We start from the raw sequence: 21,096 nt of genomic DNA, 5'->3' as shown, positions 1-21,096 counted from the left end.
CATTTGCATCTTTATAACCTTACCCCTCTAGCAGAGTCAGAGGGTCTGCCCAGGCAATGGCTCCCCAAGCAAAAAACCTCAATGCAGATTGTAACTCTTTCAAAAGCTAATGTTTTTATTATCTGTCCTGAAACCAAAGCCTGTCCCAGTCCTGCACCTGCATGCTAACTTTCTATGATTCATGTATAAACATCCCTTTTGAATTCATTGGAGAAAAAGGTCACATGGCTCGAGTGATCATTTTGAAATCTTTATATTCTTTTGAGAACAGAGAAACCCTCAGTCTGCTGAATTTCCAATTAATCAAACAGACCTATAGCAGGACATCCAGCTGACCAAGCAGCTGGTCACAGTGTCTCAACTCCTCGAAGCCTTGTTGATTTTTGACGTCTCTGATTATTGCTTTCCAAATGGCCTAAGCACAGAAATCTCATTGTGCTGCATCATCATCCATTTAAAGGATTTTCATGTTGTTGTCTCCAACCAGGAACTCAACTGGACTGAACTCCACCATGAAGGAAACACCCTCTGGACTTTGACTTCCTGGACTCTGGAAATCATGTGGACTAATGTTAATTTCTGTGGTTCTTTTACTGTTGTTAACCATAGTTGTAAAAGCTCCCTATCTTCTATACCCCTTATTGTATATGTATTTGTGTGTGTGTGTGAGGTTGCAAACAACCCCCTCTCCCCCTCCAACCCCCACATGTGAAATAAACTAACCTTCTGAGTTAATCATGAAGAAAGTTTGCTGCATGTTACCTGCAACATTGGGCCACACAAACTGAGGGATTGGGGAAACATGCCACAGCCTACATTAAAAGTAATTCTCTGTTTACGGACAGATGGGAAGAGGATAAAGAAGTTCAGTTTGCCTCTCTCCTGTCCATAACAATTGCCATAATTATTTGGAGGATCCATGGAAAATGTGAAAGCTTCAATTTCATAGGGGGATCCACTGATCTCCCACTAAAATTCTGGTAGAAACTACCCAAATCCTAGGAAAATGGCAGAGATCCTTTTGCATCACATTGTCTCTATTTCACAGAGCTTCTCTAGTAGCTTATGAGGAACAGAATGTCTATTCACGCCAAATGACAGGACTACTTCTTACTAGTAGTTCTCACTCCTGATTCTCAGTTGGGACCCAACATTGTAGTAACAAATGGTGCATTGAGTGACTGAAAATAAGAACATAAGAAATACCAGGTGGCCAAGCCCAGTTAGCTCGTCAATCCTGATCATTCAAGGTCATGGCTATCTTCCACCACATCTATCCCCATATTCCTTAATTGCCTTCATACCCAAATATCTATCAACCCCAGTATTGAACATACTCAAAGGCTGAGTATTCACAGCTCTCTGGGGTATAGAATTCAAAGGATTCACAACCCTTTGATGATGAAATGTCTTCTCAGCTCAGTCCTAAATGGCTCATCCATTATCCTGAGACTGTGACCCTATGTTCTAGATTTCCCAGCTAGGGGAAGCACTTTCTCATTATCTGTCCTGCCAAGCCCCTGAAATATTATGTATGTTTTAATTAGATCATCTCTCATTCTACTAAATCTTGGGGGATATAGACCTAGTTTTTTCAATCTCTCCTCATACGTATGGAGAACAAAACTGCACACAGTACTCCAGGTGTGGCCTCACCAATGTCCTGCATAATTATAGTAAGACTTCTTTACAATTATACCCTAATACCTTTGTAACATTGGGAAACATATCTTTAAGAACTGTATTTTCTTTTAAAATTTAGAAGGATATTGTATTATTTGGACACTTTTTTTTAAAGAAAGGTCAAAAGTTCACCTTGTATTGTGAGCAAGCATGCCTTTTCCAAGAAATCACTTGACCCGCATAATGGAGGAGAGCTATTTGCTATTTGAACTGCAGCCACTTTAGTTGATGGGAAAAGCACTGTTTAAAGGCAAAGGTCTGATGATTTACTGGAGCTCACCTGATGGAGGAGCTTTATATTTTGAACTTGCTTTATTGAACTCAGTTGGGAATGAACTGAGAAAGTGAAGCTGCCCAGCTCACACTTTCCTTCCCTTGCCTGAAAGAGTGGTTATCAGTATCCAACTAAGAATCCTCATCTCAGTGGAACTTGTCTGTCTTTGGAAGCCTAGAGGCTGAGACGATGAAGATTGATCCAGCTCTATTTTCCTCCATGCCGAAGCTCCATTGGAGAGAATCTTCAGGCACCTTTTGGGACTAGCGATCTGCCTTCACATAAGGGAGCTCCAGGTTGACTGTGTTGAAACCCTATGAACTTTATCCTTTATTTTATAAAGCTTTTTCTTCAACTGCCCATCTCTGCAGAGACCCTACCGTTTGTCCTTTGTTTGTTTGTGTGTGTGTGTGCATTCTGGGGAGTTTTAAGAGGGATAGAGAATTAGACTTCCAGATTACAAATTATGTGTTAACCAGTTCTGGCAACTTGTTTTAAAAAAGATGTGTCATCTTATAATAAATCAATCATTCTGGGGTTATTGAAAGAAGCCTCTTTTAAAGTCTTTTTTCTTCTGGGTCTAACAGTAGCAAAGGTAAATCATTGGCCATTTTGGTGTGTGAATTAAACTTTTAAACTCATGGTGCGACCTGTGGAGTAGTGGGGCTAGATAAACCGCGCACTCCTCCTATCCCAGTCATAACAGTAATAAAAAGTAATGTAGTATTTGCCTTGCTAATTGCTTGTTGCACCTGCGTGCTAACTTTCTATGATTCATGTATAAGGACACCCAAATCCCTTTGAATATTTCTCAGTATCTCACCATTCAAAAAGCATTCTGATTTTTGATTACCCTACCAAATTGTATAACATCATACGATGGCATTCCACCTGCCATATTCTTGCCTACACACCACGTTCTCCATACCCCTCTGCACCTTCCTTGCAAATTCCTCACTGCTTACTTTCCCACCTAACTTTGTATCATCGGCAAACTTGGATACATTACTTTCAGTCCCCGCCATCGGCATCATTGATATAGATTGTAAGTATCTGAGGCCCAAGTACTGATCCTTGCAGTACCCTGCTAGTTGCAGTCTAGGCTGTGTGAGGGCACTAAGACCTCACCCTGTATAGTTTTTATGAAATAACTACAGGTATCCTCCTTGCAATTTTTAAAACTTTAAAAACTGGACAAAGATCTTATAGGATGGCTGAAGCTATGCCTGTCCGTGACCCTCGAACAAAAGGAACTAACTGGCAGTATCGAAGAAACTTGTACCTCATTATCTCTGAAGAGACACTAACAACCTCCCTTGAGGGCTGCAAAGACCAAATTCAAAGAGAGCTATACAAAGGTCATCTGCATTTCATAACCCAGGTTGACTAAACAAAGTCTACTCACCTGCTAGGACATAGGGCCCCTCAACATTTCTTTCAATCCTTAATGGTTGGGACATTTAACAATCTTGGGGATCCAGGCAAGGAATACACATCCCTTGTCAAAGACAGTGTGGAGAGGTGGGAGTCATGTGACATGGTCTTTTCCGTGCCTGTTGGTGGCAGGTGTGTTTGGTGGCATGAGTAGACAATATGTCAAGGAATTGGTTTTACAACATGACAAAACCAGTTTGCAATCGTCCGCTCTGCCTGTCAATGCAGGCCATGTTTCCCACCATTGGACATCAGGAACTTCATTGTAGTCCTTCTGCATATATAAACCCAGCTGGATCATTTGAGCATGCCAGCATGTGTTTCACAAAAGCCTTTATAAGGCATGCACCTGGCAAGCTGCACTTTGAAGGGAACTTGGAGATGAGTGCACAGCAACATTGTGCAGCGCTCATGAGGGTTACCTGTTAGACCTCAAGGTTGACATGCTGTGCATTCAGGCTGGCTGACAGTGTGGTGGTGGGGCAAGGGCTGCCCTGCAGTTGAGGCTACTTGTTGGGGGAGGGCAAGGGCTACCCTCTGGCTGAGGTGAATTGTTGGGGGGAAGGCAAGGGCTGCACTCAGTTGGTGGTAGTGCACAAAGATGTGCAAGATGGGGGGGAGGGAAGCGGCCACACATTAGGGAAACTTTGTACAATGTGACCATTCCTTCGCAGCTGAGACAGTTCAGATGCAGCCACATTGACATGCTTGGAGTCAGGTCTCTAGTTTATCTGCCCACTCAAGCAATGCAGAGGCATGAAAGTGCCACCAAGCGCTCTGGATCTTTTCACCCCTCGGGCACAGACTGAAAAGTAATGAGCATTTTAGTGGACTGCAGAACAATTGGCGACTGGGCACTTTGTGCAATTTCCTTGCTAAAGCTGACCATGGAGCAGTCACTGGTGGAGGTCCTCACAGCCCCTTGCAATGTCATCATTCAGGTTTGGACCAGTCTCCCACATGGCTCAAGCTAACAGTGCAGCCTTGCAATGCGGGTTGGGAGAATGCCTGTGCCTGAGCAGAGAGCACAGCATGCAGTCCAGTAGGCAAAGCTGCCGCCAGTTGGTCGGGTGAAGTGGGGCAGAGTTAGGTGGGGTCTCATGCAGTCATGCAGCACACTAAAGTCTGACCATCCACGTGATGGCCAGCACTCTCCGGGATGCGTTCAGGGGCCTTCAGACTTAACCAAGGAGGGTCTTAGAACACCCATACTAACCCACACATCTCTCTCTTTCATCCTGCAGGATGAGTACACCAGGAGCATGGGGCCCGGGGAACTAGCTGTATGCTTCATGGCTTACAGAGAAGAGTTGAATAAGAAGAGAGCATTGGAAGTGTCTGGCTGGGTAGAGGGAGGAGCAGCACCCTCAGGAAGAAGGGGCAGCTGGGACTCCTGCTCAAGCCGCTGAAGGGCCACAGTGAGCTGTCGCTGATCAGTGCCTAGTGACACCCAAGGACCAATGGATGCTGCCTTTCATTCATGCAGATGACTGAGAACCTGTGTCACCGAAGACGGTGCACGTCTAGGGAACTGGTCAGTCACATCTGCCACCTGCTGCCAGATTTAGCGCCATGGGGACATGGAGGGCATCCACTGCCAGTGGCTGTGAAAGTGACTGCGATGCTCAATTTTTATGCTAGTGGCTCCTTTCAGGGCTCCACAGGTGACCTCTGTGGGATCTCACAAGCTCCCACCCACAAATGCATCCATGAGGTCATGGACACAATCTTCACAAAGTCACACACTTTGTGCATTTCACCTGGGCCCCGGAAAGCCAGGGAGCAAGAGTGATTGGATTTGTCCAGATCTCAGGTTTCCCACAGCCGCAGGGTGCCGTCAACTGCACTCATGTGATGCACAGATTTCCATGGCAACAAACGGTCAACTACATCAACCGCAAGGGCTTCCACTTGCTGAACGTTCCGTTGGTCTGCGAGCATCACAAACACATGCAGGTCTGCGCACCGTCCCCAGGGAGTGTCCACGACTCCTACATTCTTAGTCAGCCTCTGATCTCTGGTGTCTTCCAGGGTTCACAGAAGTTGTAGGGCTGGCTCCTCAGGGGCAAGGGCTACCTGCAGAGGATGTGGCTGATGACACCTGTGCAGCAGCCTCAGACTGCAGCAGAGCGAAGGTCCAACAAGATTCATACTGCAACTCACACCTTAGTGGAGCAGACCATCAGGATGCTGAAAATGAGGTACCAGCCCCCATCTGGTGGATCCCTGCAATATAGTCCACAGAGGGTGTCATGCATTGTTGCCTCCTGCTTGCGCTCTTCACAATCTGGCATTGCAACGGGGTGAGGAGCTGGCTGAGAAGGAGATGGAGGAGCTTGATGTCTCCTCCAATGAGGAGGACATTGACAGGGATGAGGGTGAGGAGGTCCACGAAGCTGAGGTTAATGGTAATGAGGCCATCGCACTGGCCAGAGGAGGCAGGAGCGTTCAGGAAGTCCTAATAGACGCTCAATTCCAGGAGGATGAAGATGACATGCAGTGAGGACACTCCATAGATCTTCACATAGCCTCTGAGAGTACCTGATTCCTGTTTGGCCGAGGGCAGCTCTGTGATCAGGGTCATATCAAAGAAGTGCAGCTGTGAAACTTTAAATGCACCTGATCATGGAGAAGAAAATCTTTAAATTACAGGAACACATTAGGATTTTGAAAAGCTGAAAGGGAGAACAGTAATCCACTGTGCAGATGAAGGGAAGAACCTGAGTCAAGGGACCAAGCAGGTCCCAAAAATCGGGAACAATCAGGATCAGCACCAGCGTACCAGAGCGCAGCTGCAAGAAAGCTGCAGCAAGGGTCCACAGCCGACACCATAACACATGGTGGTTCAGCTCAACTGAATGGAAAAAAAGGTGTTAACATAGAAGGCAGAGCTAAAGAACGCCTTCAAATTGAGTTCCAAAGTTCAGATAAGCAACTTACTTCCAAAGGTTTCCTGCAGAGTTAATAAGTTGAAAAAAACAGCCTCATCAGCTTAATGCGAGCCCACTGAAAACCAAAGAGTGCAGGAGAAACACCATATTGAAGAGAAAAATATTTTTAAAGAGGTACTCCCCTATTATGAAAAATGACCATGGATGGTAAATTAAAACTACCAGACCAACTTAGGCTAAAGCAAGGGCCAAACCAGACCTAACATTGGGTGTCATGGAGAAGAAAATCTTTAGATTACAGGAATACATCAGGATTAAGTCAGAAATCAGATGAAGTACAGGTTAATATACTTCCTAATTGTTTGATGTATTTGTGGTTGAAGTAATCCTAAAACAAGATATAGGTGAATCCTAAACCACATTTGGTGAGTTAGTAAAAACCTTTAACCAGTGTTTTAAACACCATGGATGGAATCATCCCAGATTTGCACTAAGTGCGATAACAGGCGGGTAACGGTGACATTTTACCCACTGGCCGCAATGGTGGATTTTAAAGGTGTATCGCCCCAAACCCGCCGAATTAATTATGCATTCCCAGGGTACACACCATTTCACTGAGGGGTGGGTTCCGATTCGCCTGCCCCGCTGTTACCTTGCCACTTCATAACACCAGGCACCACATTTAAAGTACAGCCACACTCACTGCTTCCAGCCCAGCTCTGCAGCAAAGAAGACATGGACCCGAAAGGCAAGAAGACTGCAGCCCTCGAGTATCTTTTGGACACCGTGGAGGTCTGCTGTGATGCCCTCTACCCCCGCTCTGGCCGCAGGAGGGGCAGCTACATTATCACTCTGGCTTGGTAGGTGATGGCAGTGGTGGTCAGTGCCAATGCTGCACAGAAGAGGTTGGCCATCCAATGCAGATAGAGGATGAATGATCTTATCCATGCTGCCAGAGTATGGCAGCTATCTCAACACTCTAAACTCACACACTCAAGCCCATCACATATTCACTGGCATCTCACTCACTGCCAGCTCAAGGGACATCACCACCCATTCTCACACACATACCTTTAGATCTCCATCTGGCCTCATCTCCTCTTGAGACTGCTCCTCAGCCCTCACCATTTTGAGGCCACTAGCACAGATCAACCTGTGTCCTTAAACATATCCAGAGATACCTTTCTTCCCCAGTACAGCTCTCGTCCTGCAGCCTCTTCCCTTGCCAGAGACCATTTCTCCCCCTTCCTTGGGGAAGACCTTGCCCTGCAGCCATTGAAAGGCCACCCACATATGGCTGATCTGGTAGGTAGAGGCCTACCCGTGAGCCCCCCTGAAAGTGATGTGGTGCTGTCTGTGAAGTCTGGCACTGATGACTGCCAGTGCTGACCAAAACAAGGTAGGCAAATAAACTTTGAAGTCCCAAGCAAAGTGCAGCCCGCCAAGTGCACGCTGCTGTGAAACACATTGGGGAGTTTTCCCTCCGACATTGTCGGACAATTCAGCAAGTGGGGGATGAGTCTGGCAGGCTGGCCTTATAATGATTTGCTGATGTATTACAATGAGGTTCCCAACATCCAATGGTGGGGAATGCGGCTCACCATTGGTGGGCAGCACAGACAATCGCAAACTGGTTTCACGACGTGGTGAAACCAACCTTTGGCCTTCTCGTTATATTGTCTGCTCACACTGCCAAACAAGCCCAATACTGGCTGGTGCGGAAAATCCTGGCCCAGGTCAACTAGCCTCTACTTCCCCATTTTCTCTGTTCCTCCTTTCTTAAATACTGAAGTTATGTTTGCTACCTTCCAATCCTTGGGAACTGTTCTAAAATCTAAAGAATTCCAGAAGATCAAAAACAATGCATCCACTTTCTCTGCAGCTATCTAGGATGCACACCATCAGATCTAGGAATTTGTCACCACTAGTTTCATTAAATTATTCAGTACTATTCCTTTATTTATACTTATTTCTTTAAGTTCCTCATTCTGATTAGACACATGGTTCCCCATTCTTTCCTTGATTTTTTTTTGAGGTTTTCTACTGTGAAGGCAGCTACAAAGTATTTGGTTAACATCTCTGCCATTTTCTTATTTGTCATTATAATTTCATGCGTGTCTTCTTTTAATGTGTTCATACATACTTTCACTAATCTTTTCCAATTTATATAGCTATAGAAACATTTACAGTCTATTTTTATGTCTCTTGCTAATTGGGTCTCATAATCTCTTTTCTCTTTTTATTTATCAATTCCTTTGTCATCCTTTGCTGAATTCTAAAATCTTCCCCATCCTCAAGCTTACTACGCTTTTTAGCAACATTATAAGCCCCTGCCTTTGATCTAATTGTCATGACCAGAAGACATGAAGGAAAATATATATAATATATGTGTCACCCTGGCTACTTTATAAAATTACTATTTTTCTTTTAAAATGGACAGGTAGCTGGACTGATAAACTGGCCATGGCTGACCACATGTTGATAGTTCTGGAAGTTTCTGAGCAGTTTAAAAGTGGACAAAGGCTAACACATCAAATTCTTGGGTTGTAACACTCCTTGCATTGTATAAAACTTCCAGCCAAGCCAACACAAAGGATAGTAGATGAGACGTCTGCACCAGCCAGCTATAGACAAAGTCAAAGCTATTTGTAACTCCTCGTCTCCAACATTGTGCTAACGGTTCTACAGTTATGTGCTCAACACACAATGGGTTTTAACAAGAGGCCTCATTAGCTGAATAGCTCGACCCAAAACCACGCTGTCATATGACTAAGACTTGAGCTGTTTGAATTGGTTTAATTATACATCTTTCAGATTCCATCTTCAGTCTGCTGTTTAACACCTGACTGGCAGCCCTGGTTATGTTGGACAATGGGCCCCCATCTAACCTGACTCTGCGGGGAAGAATTGTACTATCACCTGCAGAACTGATTCAACCTCAGCATGCCTACTTCATCTTGGCACCCCAACACCACTGGAAAAACGTATCTTACACCACCCGTTTTCAGCCAGCCGAACCCTGCGAAAGAATCCCTTATTGCACTTTGATTCTGGACTCCGGGCTCATGTGAAACTATAATTCCTATTTTTATCATGATCTTTGTCTTGAACCCCTTTCTTTCCCTTGTCTCTCTTTTATTGTATGAATGCAAAAAGGGGCAGATGTTGCGAAACCCCTTTCCCATGTTTTGTGTGTATGTTTGTATAAAATAAACCAACCTTCATATTTTACATTTTCTCGAGTTTGCTGTGGGGTTATTAAGGGAGGATTGGATCACTCCAAACCAAAGAGTTGGGGAACATACGCTTGCACTATAAAGGGGGAAATCAAAAATCATCTTTTTGTTTACGGACGGGTAGTGAGTGGAGAAATCAGGGCTGTTTAAATTAAAGCCCCTCCTGTCTGTAACAGTAATACTATCTCTAACTCCTCTTATTAGTCACAGTTGAACAACGAAACAAAGTGTACCAGCCCCCTTAAGTGTGTATGTAGGCCCCACCATTGCAGGAAAAAGGCCTGAACCATTGAAACCCCCCTCCAAAATTTGGAAATTGACCTCCCAAGCAGGATTGGTGGGGGTTGGGAGGCTGAGCAATCCTGAACTTATAGGCAAGCGAGTGCCAGAATTTTCAGCAGGCATAAACAAGCGAGCACTTGTTTATGATGTGAAATATACTGAAGCATAAAATGTTTGTTGCATTTGAAAGGGTCCTATGGACATAGCCTTGTAATAGCTATTACTGTTAGTATTGTACAAAGAGGCATTAGCATCTGGAAGGAAAGATCTTGCATCCATTTAGTAGCTTTCATAACCTCAGGATGTCCAAAGCAATTTGCAGCCAATTAAGTACTTTTTGAGAGGTAGTCAACATTGTAATGTGGGAACTCATCAAGGCTTTTTCGACAGCAGCTTCCAAACCCATGACCTCTACCACCTAAAAGGACACAGGCAGCATGGAAATACCACCAGCAAGTTCCCCATCAAGCCACACACTATCCTGACTTGTAAATATCTCGCCGTTCCTTCACTGTTGCTGGGTCAAAATCCTGGAACTTTCTCCCTAACAGCACTGTGGGAGTGTGTACCCTACATGGACTGCAGTGGTTCAAGAAGGCAGCTCACCACCACCTTCTCAAGGGCAAGTCAGGATGGGCAATAAATGCTGGTCTTGCCAATGACATTCACAATCCAAGAATAAATAAATAAAAAGGAAATATTGGCCAGGATACTAAGAAAACCCTCTGTGTGGGATCTTTTACATCCACCTGAGATGACACATGGGATTTGGGTTAACATCTCATTGAAAAGAGGACACCTCTGACAGTGCAGCACTCCATCAGCAATGCAATGATTATATGTTAACACCCCTGGGGTGGAATTTCACAGTCCCAACACGGTTGGGGGGAGTTGGGGGGGGGATGCTAAAATGCGGCGAGCCATTTCAAACTCCAGACTTTAGCTGGACTGTAAAATCCCACCAGCATAAAATTCCACCCCTAAAGTGGGCCCAAAACTAGAGCCTTCTGATTTAGAGGTGAAAGTATTGCCATTGAGCTATGGCTTCGCTCTGGTAAGCAACGTCTACTCTGTCACAAAACATAACTGTGGATATCTTTGTCTGGACACTCATTAAGAAGAGGTAATATGAAGATGTGACCCGCTGTATTTTAACTTCTGCTTTTATGTTTCATTTGTAGCATTTTTGTTATGCATTTTTGCAATAAAGTGGAATAGCCTTGGGGAAATAATTGTATCAATTGTGTGAACAATTCAAAGGTTTTCAAGCAACTGTTAGGACGTGAGTTTATTTATGAGTGCATGTGGATGGGTGACTTGCGCAAAGAACCAAGCAGCTATTGAGAAACGGATCGTTGTATTCCCACTGAGGTTTGGGAAAATCAGCAATGACTGTCATTCACCAATGAACTAGTACCATGTAGTCGGAGGATCTTGCCATATTAGGGCTGTGGTTACATGGGGTGATGGGGTACCTGCAGACAGTTGTATCCAATCAGAAAGTAGGAAATGTGACATCACTGAATGCTGATTACTCTTGGGGGAAGCTGCTTGAACAATGCAGGCGGCGATTATGCTTCGATAAAGAAGGCGAACAGTTATTTTCATGTAGATTACAGGAGCTGCAGGTTTTGGTGTCAAATTTTAAACCCTCTCATATTATGCCAAGGATAGAATGTAAGGAATACTTGGTTTTGTTTTAAAAAGGAACTAAAATGCTATATTAATTGCATCTGCATTAAAGAAATGTAATACAGAAATGGGCTTTTATAAAACGCAAAAGAACGGACTGCATGGGAGCTATATAGCGGTTTAACTTGATCGTTTGATGGCTGATGAAATATGCTGTACACGAAGCAGCAGGTTATTATAAAATGTTAAACTCGTTTGGGAAATATAGAAAAGGGATTAATTCAGTCATACCGTGTTTGAATGAAACGGCACCATGTTATAGGACTTTGGTAGCGATTTGAGGTCTAATTTCTGCAGTAGCTGTATAGTCTTTGCGATGATGCATCGAGAATTCTGTCCGTTGTACAATAACTACGAATTAGTTGGAGTATGTGTCTTTATTATGGTATTCTGTGGTTATTAAAATGCCCTTGGTTGATTAGATTTTTATGATTTTTATCATATTTTGCTTTAATATCTGTTCCCAGCCAAATGTGATGAGGCTTCCAAATGTTATCAAAGTGTTGTCTTGGAATTTATTCAATATACTGCTAGATATTGTGGTGGCTGTCAACTGCAAATGCTTGTTATTTTAAGCTAACTGGTCAAGAATTGAAATTCTTGGATTTCAATTGGATCAAAACTGCTGTATCATTTTGAAAACACAGCAGATCATTTTCTACTTTAATGGTAATAAAACCAAAGGCTTAGAAACCCAGATGAATAATTGCATGTTTTGTTATACTATTTAAAGTTATGCTGCAGCAAGCAGCTGTTTGCTTTGCAAATTACTATGTTTTACCAATCATATGCATGCTCACAGATTACAGTTGGTAAAATATATTATAAGAAGCATTCCCCTTCAAACCGCGAGTGCTCCAGAAATGCTGTTTTTTTTTGAGGACATAATGCAATCCTAATCTCTCTTGTTGGGCAGAATCAACATTCTTGAAGGGAACGTTCAGGCAGGATCCTGAACATGGTCCTTGCTGAATGAGAAAGATGTTCAGCCGGGTAATGATCTGGGATTGCAAGAAGCCCAGAATTTTTAATTCTGGTGTAAAAACAAGGTCGCTTGTGGATAGCTCTGGGTGTAGGCCAGGGAGTGGAGAAGCCTGTTGCGGAACTCACCAAGAGGAAAGGAGTCGAATAACCAGGAAGCGATTGATACACAGAGGGCGAGGAAGCTTTCTTCTGTTATCTGGCACTGAGAAGCAGCAAAGTCCAGGGCTGAGGACACCATTTAGGTGGCTCACAGCTCAGATATGAAATTCCATGATTCTTTTGTTGTTTAAATTGAAATTATGTATTAGTACAAGGTGGAATTTGTAATGTAAGAATGTAGAGCCACAGAATACAAAAATACCATCCCTGTTAGTTCTTTTACCAAGCTGTTAAATAGTAGTAGCAGGGTGACAAGCTTTTTCAATTTTCACTTATTTTCCTGTGGGAAAGCTTTAAACTTAAACTAACCCTGGTGATTAGATCAATAGTTCACAATGAGGGTTGGGGATGAAGGGGAAGAGGATGCTGTATTTTGCTACTCTGCCCTGCCTTCCTCATGGCTCTCTTATTATACTGTGTATGGAGTCTATGATGGCGCTTTGAGCGTCACCATATAGCAGATGAGCGCAGTAAGACAGCCTGTACAAACAAAATGGAAATCTTTTGGTTATGTTTTTAATGTGCCAGTCATCTTATTGAAACTGCTACAGGGATGACAGTTGACACTTGATTTAATACTGAAATGTTTCTGATCCTGACTCGATCTCGAATGTAACTATTCTGGCTCCTTCCATTCTTGTAGAATCATAGAAATTAAAGCACTGATGGAGGCCATTCAGCCCATTATAAATATGCCAGTGCCAGCCCTTCAACTGGAGCTAGTTAGTCAAATGCAATTTCTCTGCCTATTTCCCATATCCTTTTATATTCGTGTAAGATCTTTATTCAATTCCCATTTTAAATGCTGTTACAGCCTAAGCCTCAATAGGTGCTTGTGATAACCCTCTTCTTCAGTAATTATCCTTCCTTTATGCTATTTTATTATTGGGTTGCCAACCATTGGCAATAATATAATTCTTAATGCCCCCAAAAACATCTATAATTTTGACAGCCTATTAGCTCTTCCTTTAGCATGTCAGAGGAAAACAAACAAGTTAACATTTGATTAATCTGTCATCTATTTGCAGATGGGGAGAGCAGCTGATTTGTTTGAATCATGTGCCTTTTCATTTTATTTCTATACATGGAACAAATTGGCTGATAATTTAATTTTGATTTATAATTGTGTGCAATCAAATAACCAATTTGGCTGCTGTGAGGAAAAATAGGAATATTAGTCTAGTTTTGGCTTGGTCGAGATCCCTTTGACTTGATCACAAGACTGGGGTGGGGATGGGGGTGTGGGTGCAGAATGCTAGGGTAGGATACCTCCTCAATCTTCAATGGTTCCGTTGCCTTTTTAGAGGAGTGTGGGGGGGAGAAACGACACAAAGTTGGTTCACCACTTTTTTACTGACAGACACTGGAATTCCATGCAGCAGTGATGGTTTGATCTGAGGCCACACTTTCCATCATTGCTGCTTCAGTAACACTGGTCATTAGGAATGCCAGCTATTCAGCCAAACAAAAAGCAATATTAGTGGATGCAGGGACTAATGTGTTTCCTGTAGCCCCCTTACTGATGTTTCGGCGATGGTTATGACTGGCCATTTTTTTGTGAGGCCTATTGCTGGGCTTCTGCTGCAGCAGCAGTCACCTTCTTGGTATGTTCCCTGGTTGAAATCCGACTGGGAGACTGCAGCGATGATTCTAATTAGTACAACACTGGAAATTTTCTGGATCTTGTGACGAATGGCAGTGGGCAGGGCAGACAGAGTGCCCTGCCCTGCCACGTTAATGGACAATTGTGCTGCCAAGAATACATTCCTCCGAAAGTAAAAAAAATACATAGAGCCAGAAACAGTCTCTGTAGCCTTACATGACACAATATTTGTGGATTATCTCCAAAGGATTGATAGGAGTTTCCCCACATGTAACCAAACATGTATTGTTGATTTCTTCAGTTCTGCAAGTAGGCTGCCAGTAAAAAATAACTTGTTAAAATTTAGTTATAAGTTTACATAACTGCCTTAAAAAGATTTCAGTTGGGGGAAAGAATACTCATTAACAAAACGATCATTAGAAATAAAACAAAAACAATAATACCCGGAAAAACTCAGCAGGTCTGATAGCATCTGCGGAGAGGAATACAGTTAATGTTTCGAGTCCGGATGACTCTTCATCAGAACTAAGGAAAAATAGAAAAGAGATGAAATATAAGCTGTTTTAAGGAAGGGGTGAGACAGGTAGAGCTGGATAGAGGGCCAGTGATAGGTGGAGATAGCCAAAAGATGTCATAGATGAAAGGACAAAGAGGTGTTGACGGTGGTGATATTAGCTGAGATATGTGCTAATGGTGACATTAAGGGTAGAAAGCAGGATGAGCAAGGTACCAATAGCCCTAGTGGGGGTGGGGTGGGGGGGGGGGGGTGGTGGCGGTGTTGAAGTAGGCTAAAAGAGATGAAACAATGGATGGAAATACATTTTAAAATAATGGAAATAAGTGGGAAAAGAAATATATATATAAATTATTGGAACAAGTGGGTGAGGATGGAGGAGAGAGTTCATGATCTAAAGTTGTTGAACTCAGTATTCAGTCTGGAAGGCTGTAAAGTGCCTAGTCGGAAGATGAGGTGCTGTTCCTTCAGTTTGTTTTGGGCTTCACTGGAACATTGCAGCAGGCCAAGGACAGACATGTGGGCATGAGAGCAGGGTGGTGTGTTGAAATGGCAAGCGACAGGGAGGTCTGGGTCATGCTTGCGGACAGACGAAGGTGTTCCGCAAAGCGATCACCCAGTCTGCGTTTGGTCTCTCCAAAGTAGAAGAAACTGCATTGGGAACAGCGAATGCAGTAGACTAAATTGAGGCAAGTGCAAGTGAAATGCTGCTTCATTTGAAAGGAGTGTTTGGGCCCTTGCATGGTGAGGAGGGGGGAAAGGGCAGTTGTTGCACATTCTGCAGTTGCATGGGAAGGTGGCGTGGGAGGGGGTTGAGGTGTAGGGGTTGAAGGAGGAGTGGACCAGGGTGTCCCAGAGGGAATGATTCCTGCGGAATGCCGCCGGTGGGGGGGGGGGGGTGGGGTGCAGTGAAGGGAAGATGTGTTTGGTGGTGGCATCTTGCTGGAGTTGGCGGAAATGGCAGAGGATGATCCCTTGAATGCGGAGGCTGGCGGGGTGGTGCCTTGGTCATTAGAAGTAGACTGGATCAATATTCGTCTTAATTTCAGAAGAGGTGTTTATGATTCATCCATATGTGAGCCTTAGTTTAAAACGCCCACTAAGCTTGTGATTTAAGTGGGTGGTGCGTGAACTGTAGTAACCTTTTGGGCAAGTCCCAAAGTGCTTCGCAAAGTGGGCTGGACCTACAGTTAAAGAAGAGTTAGAGGCGCGGAGTGAATACAGGGTGGAGAGGATAAGTCTTTGGTGTGTGTGTGTGTTTTTGATTGGGGTGGGCAGAGTGGAGGGGGTTTATTTTTAGGGTAGGGTGGGGGGTCGCTGGGGTGTATGTGCGTGTGAAATACCCTCAGGTCGACCAGCCAGCGCAGTGAAAGGGCTGTGAGCAGAGACAGGAATGGGCATAATGAAGTTACAGAGATATGTGAAAGGCAGTTTTTTGAAATGGATGCGCCAGGGGACAAGGCGAGGTCGCAGGTGGTATAATGAGCAGGACCTGGCGTGGGGAATTATTTGAACTGCAGAATTCCTGTAACAGCAACAACAACGACGACGACGACGATAACGAAGTATTTTATTCCCCTCCACTGGGCTGCACGGATAAGTTTCACAGCGCTTCCTGAACCGCTCCTTTCAACGGCGACAGCGCTTCCTCCTGATTTTAGCAGCTATGACTCATCCCGCTTGTCTCATGTCCGGGTTAACATGTGGCGTTTCTACCCCTTTCAGCCGGAGCCGTCCTGTGCGACATGTCGTTAAATATCATCGAGCCAGCATCTGGAATCTCAGATTATCAGCGGTCAGGTAGCCAACTGCTAAATGACATGTCCCTTTCCGGTAAACCAGCATTCGCAGAAAGGTATGTGGATCGGTCATTTTCATATTACAATTGCAATGCTTCACAATCTCCAAATAATGCTCACTGCATAGAAATTTGGTCTGCAATTATTTGCAGATTATGCCTTCATACCTTTTTTTAAGAATGATGGTGCCTGCAAGTTAGCTAAATGCCCTTGTATGAATATCCTATTGCACTATTTTCAGCAATCAAGTTATTTCAAGTGTTGAGACCTAAGACTAAAATTATATTCTATAATGGAATATGTACTATATGCGCTAGGACTTAATCCTGGTGGAAGTGGAACCCACAATGGCATTTCAATAGCTACATATTTTTTTTTGTAATGAGTTTACTATAGCCATATAAGAGGATTGTGGTTAGAAGATACAGTATATGCTGTGCTGAATGTGTGGCTGTAGCCTTTACCATATCTAAACAATGTTTAGACATTCTTCATAATTGAACAATCATAGGTACAAGTAAATGACTGGCTGCTCTAATTCAAGGTCATTTATTTGGCTTGATGATGCATGAATGGCATATAAAGTATTGCTGTAGATTGTGAAACCTCAGGAATGATTCAGACAAGCTAATGTGGGCATATTTTCATTTTTCAGTGGAATTTTCTACCTCAATCAGGCCACTTTAGTTAGGCTTCATTTTTTCAGGTTAATTCGATTAATACTGTGGCAATGGAGCTTGAATTGGAAATAAATTTCCAAAATAGCTAACCAACGTGAGAAATATCATACATGTTTCTTTGTCAGGGATGGGAGAACCAGTGGAATCCACCTTTGCCTGGTCACCTCTCTGTTCTTTCCACCCACCTATCTGGATACAGGTCACATTACATTAAAATGTAATGAACAGGTACAGAAAATAATGAAAAAGGTAATGGAAGGCCTTCCTTTGTATTTTAGTCCTCTAAATATAAGGGGATAGAGGTCATTTTTCAGCTGTACAGAGCCCTGTGAGCAGTTCTGAGCACCACACCTTAGGAAGGATATTTGGCCTTGGAGGGAGCGCAGTGTAGATTTACTAGAATGACACCTGGACTCTAAGGGTTAAATTACAAGGAGAAATTACACAAGCTAGCACTGCATTCCCTCAAATTTTGAAAGCTAACGGGTGATTTTGATTGAAGTTTTCAAGATAGTTGGTGGAGCGGAGAGCATAGATAGTGAAGAACTATTTCCACTGGTTGGGAGGCTAGGACAAGGCCCAGAGTCCAAAAATTAGAGCTGCACCTTTTGGGAGTGAAATTTGGAAACACTTCTTCACACACACACACACACACACACACTGTGGTGTGGTAGAGGTTTGGAAATCTCTTCCACAAAAGGAATCTGAGACTGCTGATTCCTTTGGATGGTGAAAACGTAACAGATATGGGACAAAGGCAGGTATATGGAATTAGGTCACAGATCTCATTGAATGGCAGAAAAGGCTTGAGAGGGCACCTTCTGTTCCTATGTAACATTAACTGCCAAACCTGTTTTGCTGAAGTGTGTTGATATGTTGACATGCTTGATGTGTTCTGCCCATGAGTTACTGGGAATGATGATACCATCGATGAATACCTGAGTGTAATCACCGATGCCCTTTAAAATGGAGTCTGCTATTCATTGAAGCATGACTTCATCCTGAAAGGAATGTCTAGAATGTTGTGCAGTGCTGATAATCTAGAAAATATTGAGTCTATCCATACAATTAGTGACATCTGCCAACTATCTTCTGTCAGACCTAGCATAGTCAGATACTTAGTATTGTTTAGCTTCTCATGAGGCTCAACTGTGGAAAAATGCCAAGTCATTTAGCTTCTAGTAATTTACACAGAACTATGTGCTTTTGTCCTTCTTGGGGTCATCAGCACCTGCAGTGCCCACAAAATGTGGCACAGCTGTTTTACCAGGTGCAGCATCTCCTGCACTTCCTTAGCTGTGTGTTCTGGAACATTTTGTAACATATCGTATTGTTGGTACATTGGATTTGAATTCCTGGTTTCCCTAAAGGAAGTGATCAAAAACATATATAAATTTCTTGACTGCTTTTTGTGTGGGATTTAGCTACATTAATAGTGATCTTGTTTACTGAAGATCTTATTTTATGCTCAGACAAGAGACCTGTAACTTTGCCATGCTCTCCTTCACTGGGAGGCAACAGTGTTTAAGGCTATGTCTTCAGGGGTGATGTAGAGTTTTAACACCATCACGTGATAGTCCCACTAATTGAGTGGTCAGTTAGATATGTAAAGTATGCAGTCTATGCTGTTATGTCTTTCTAGCAGTCAGTATGGAGCAACCAACTGACTGACCTGATTTTTCCTGTTGCTAAGCAAAGTCATACGATCTTTGTGCCATCCTATTTACGTCAAGCTAACCTGGTTGGAATTTGTACTCAGGTTGGATGATAAGTTAAGTTTCTGAGCTCGTCAGTGTTCATCCCTCACCCTGCCTCTCTGATTAGCATTTAGTGTCTCCAAAGCAATTCAGTGGCATGCTGACAGATTCTTGAGGTACTTCCCTTTTAAGTGGACAAAAAAATATAGGCTTGTTTTATGCCTGGAGTTCTGCGCAGTGTATGAGCAGAATATAGGAGTTAGTGTGTCATTAATCTCTCAAGCAGTTTGTCTATGGATGGTGCAGGTTGGATCAATGTTTTATTTGGCATTGCTGAAATAATTTTTGAGACTTCAAACATAAATCTCAGCTGGATTCCAACAGGGGCATAAATCAAGAGAGGTATTGTTGGAAAGGATATCAGAATTTCAGACTTAAATAGGACACTTAGAAAATATCAACTGGATTAGACAAAGTCAACATGGATTTATGCAAGGGAAATCATGCTTGACAAACCTGGAGTTCCTTGAGGACGTAACTGGCAGAATAAGGGAGAACCAGTGGATGTGGTGTATTTGAGTTTTCAGAAAGCTTTTGATAAAGTCCCACATAAGAGGTTAGTGTGCAACATTAAAGCACATGGGATTGGGGGTAATATATTGGCATGGATTGAGAATTGGTTATCAGACAGGAAACAGAGTAGGAATAAATGGGTCTTTTTCGGCATGGCAGTCAGTGACTAATGGGGTACTGCAGGGATCAGTGCTTGGGCCCCAGCTATTGACAATAATGATTTGGATGAGGAAACCAAATGTAATATTTCTAAGTTTGCTGACTGCTAGAAACTTGGTGGGAATGTGAGTGATGAGGAGGGTGATAAGAGGCTTCAGGGCAATTTAGACAGGTTGAGTGAGTGGGCAAATGCATGGCAGATGCAGTATAATATGGATTAGTGTGAAGTTATCCACTTCAGTAGGAAAAACGGAATGGCAGAGTATTATTTAAATGGTGATAAATTGGGAAATGTTGATGTACAAAGGGACCTGGGTGTCCTTGTACATCAATCACTGAAACCAAGCATGCAGGTGCAGCAAGCAGTTAAGAAGTCAAATGGTACGTTGCGAGAGGACCTGAGTACAGGAGCAAGGATGTCTTATTGCAGCTGTACAGGGCCTTGGTGAGACCACAGCTGGAGTAGTGTGTGCAGGTTTGGTCTCCTTACCTAAGAAAGGATATACTTGCCATAGAGGGGGAGCAGCGAGGATTCACCAGACTGATTCCTGGGATGGTAGGGTTGTCGTATGAGGAGAGATTGTGCCGACTAGGCCCTGTATTCACTGGAGTTTAGAAGAATGAGAGGAGATCCCATTGAAACATATAAAATTCTGACAGGGATGGACAGACTGGATGCAGGGATGATGTTTCCTCTGGCTGGGGGTCTAGAACAAGGGGTCACAGTCTCCGGATACAGGGTAGACTATTTAGGACTGAGATGAGGAGAAACGTCTTCACTCAGAGCCTATGCAATTCTCTAGCACAGAAGGCAGTGGAGGCCAAGTCACTGAATATAGCTAAGAAGGAAATAAATTTCTGGACCCGAAAGGTGTCAAGGGGTATGGGGAGAGTGCAGGAGTTTGGTGTTGAGATAGAGGATCAGCCATGACTGTATTGAATGGTGGAGCAGGCTCAAAGGGCCAAATGACCACCTCCTGTTTCTATTTTCTGTGTTTCTATGATGCACCAGTTTTATAAAAGCAAAATACTATGGATGATGGAAATCTGAAATCAAAACAAAAACAGAAAAAATTGCTCATCAACCTGAAATGTTAACCTCGACCCTCTCTCCACAGTTGCTGCCTGTCCTACCAAGTATTTGCACACTTTCTGGTTTTTATTACTAAGTCTAATGCCTCACTTTTCTTCTGTCTTTGGCTGAAAGTGAGGAAGGAGTGTAGCGATGTGCTCACCTTGGCTAAAATGTAGCTTTGCAAATGGTGGGTTTAGGCCAAGATGACATCAGCAATTCTAAATATCATTATTTATGACCCAGGTTCTGATGATCTAACTCATATCATTATAAAACTTGAATTTCAAATAACAGCTAAGGAAGGCTGATACTAGGATCTTAAAGCTGATTGCTGTGTTTCACTATGCTGCTATATGGAGGC

General features: G+C 43.3%; 1 protein-coding gene across 3 annotated transcripts in view; it reads left to right on the top strand.

The window, feature by feature from the left end:
* The first annotated feature begins 11,339 nt into the window (after positions 1 to 11,339).
* The window catches only part of acsbg2 (acyl-CoA synthetase bubblegum family member 2), a 52,343-nt gene continuing 42,586 nt past the window's right edge, over positions 11,340 to 21,096 (top strand). For 2 of the 3 annotated variants that reach the window (XM_041205143.1, XM_041205142.1), the window contains exons 1-2: positions 11,340 to 11,477; positions 16,478 to 16,607. In XM_041205143.1, the coding sequence (XP_041061077.1) occupies positions 11,462 to 11,477; positions 16,478 to 16,607 (146 nt within the window). In that variant the 5' untranslated portion in view covers positions 11,340 to 11,461. Of the gene's footprint in view, positions 11,478 to 15,920; positions 15,998 to 16,477; positions 16,608 to 21,096 lie in introns of those variants that run through there. The other variant, XM_041205144.1, reaches the window with a different exon arrangement.

The sequence above is a fragment of the Carcharodon carcharias genome, chromosome 14 (genome assembly GCF_017639515.1).
Source record: "Carcharodon carcharias isolate sCarCar2 chromosome 14, sCarCar2.pri, whole genome shotgun sequence".
Taxonomy (NCBI): domain Eukaryota; kingdom Metazoa; phylum Chordata; class Chondrichthyes; order Lamniformes; family Lamnidae; genus Carcharodon; species Carcharodon carcharias.
The sequence above is the reverse complement of the archived record's forward strand: the minus strand, read 5'-3'. Positions and strand labels throughout refer to the sequence as shown.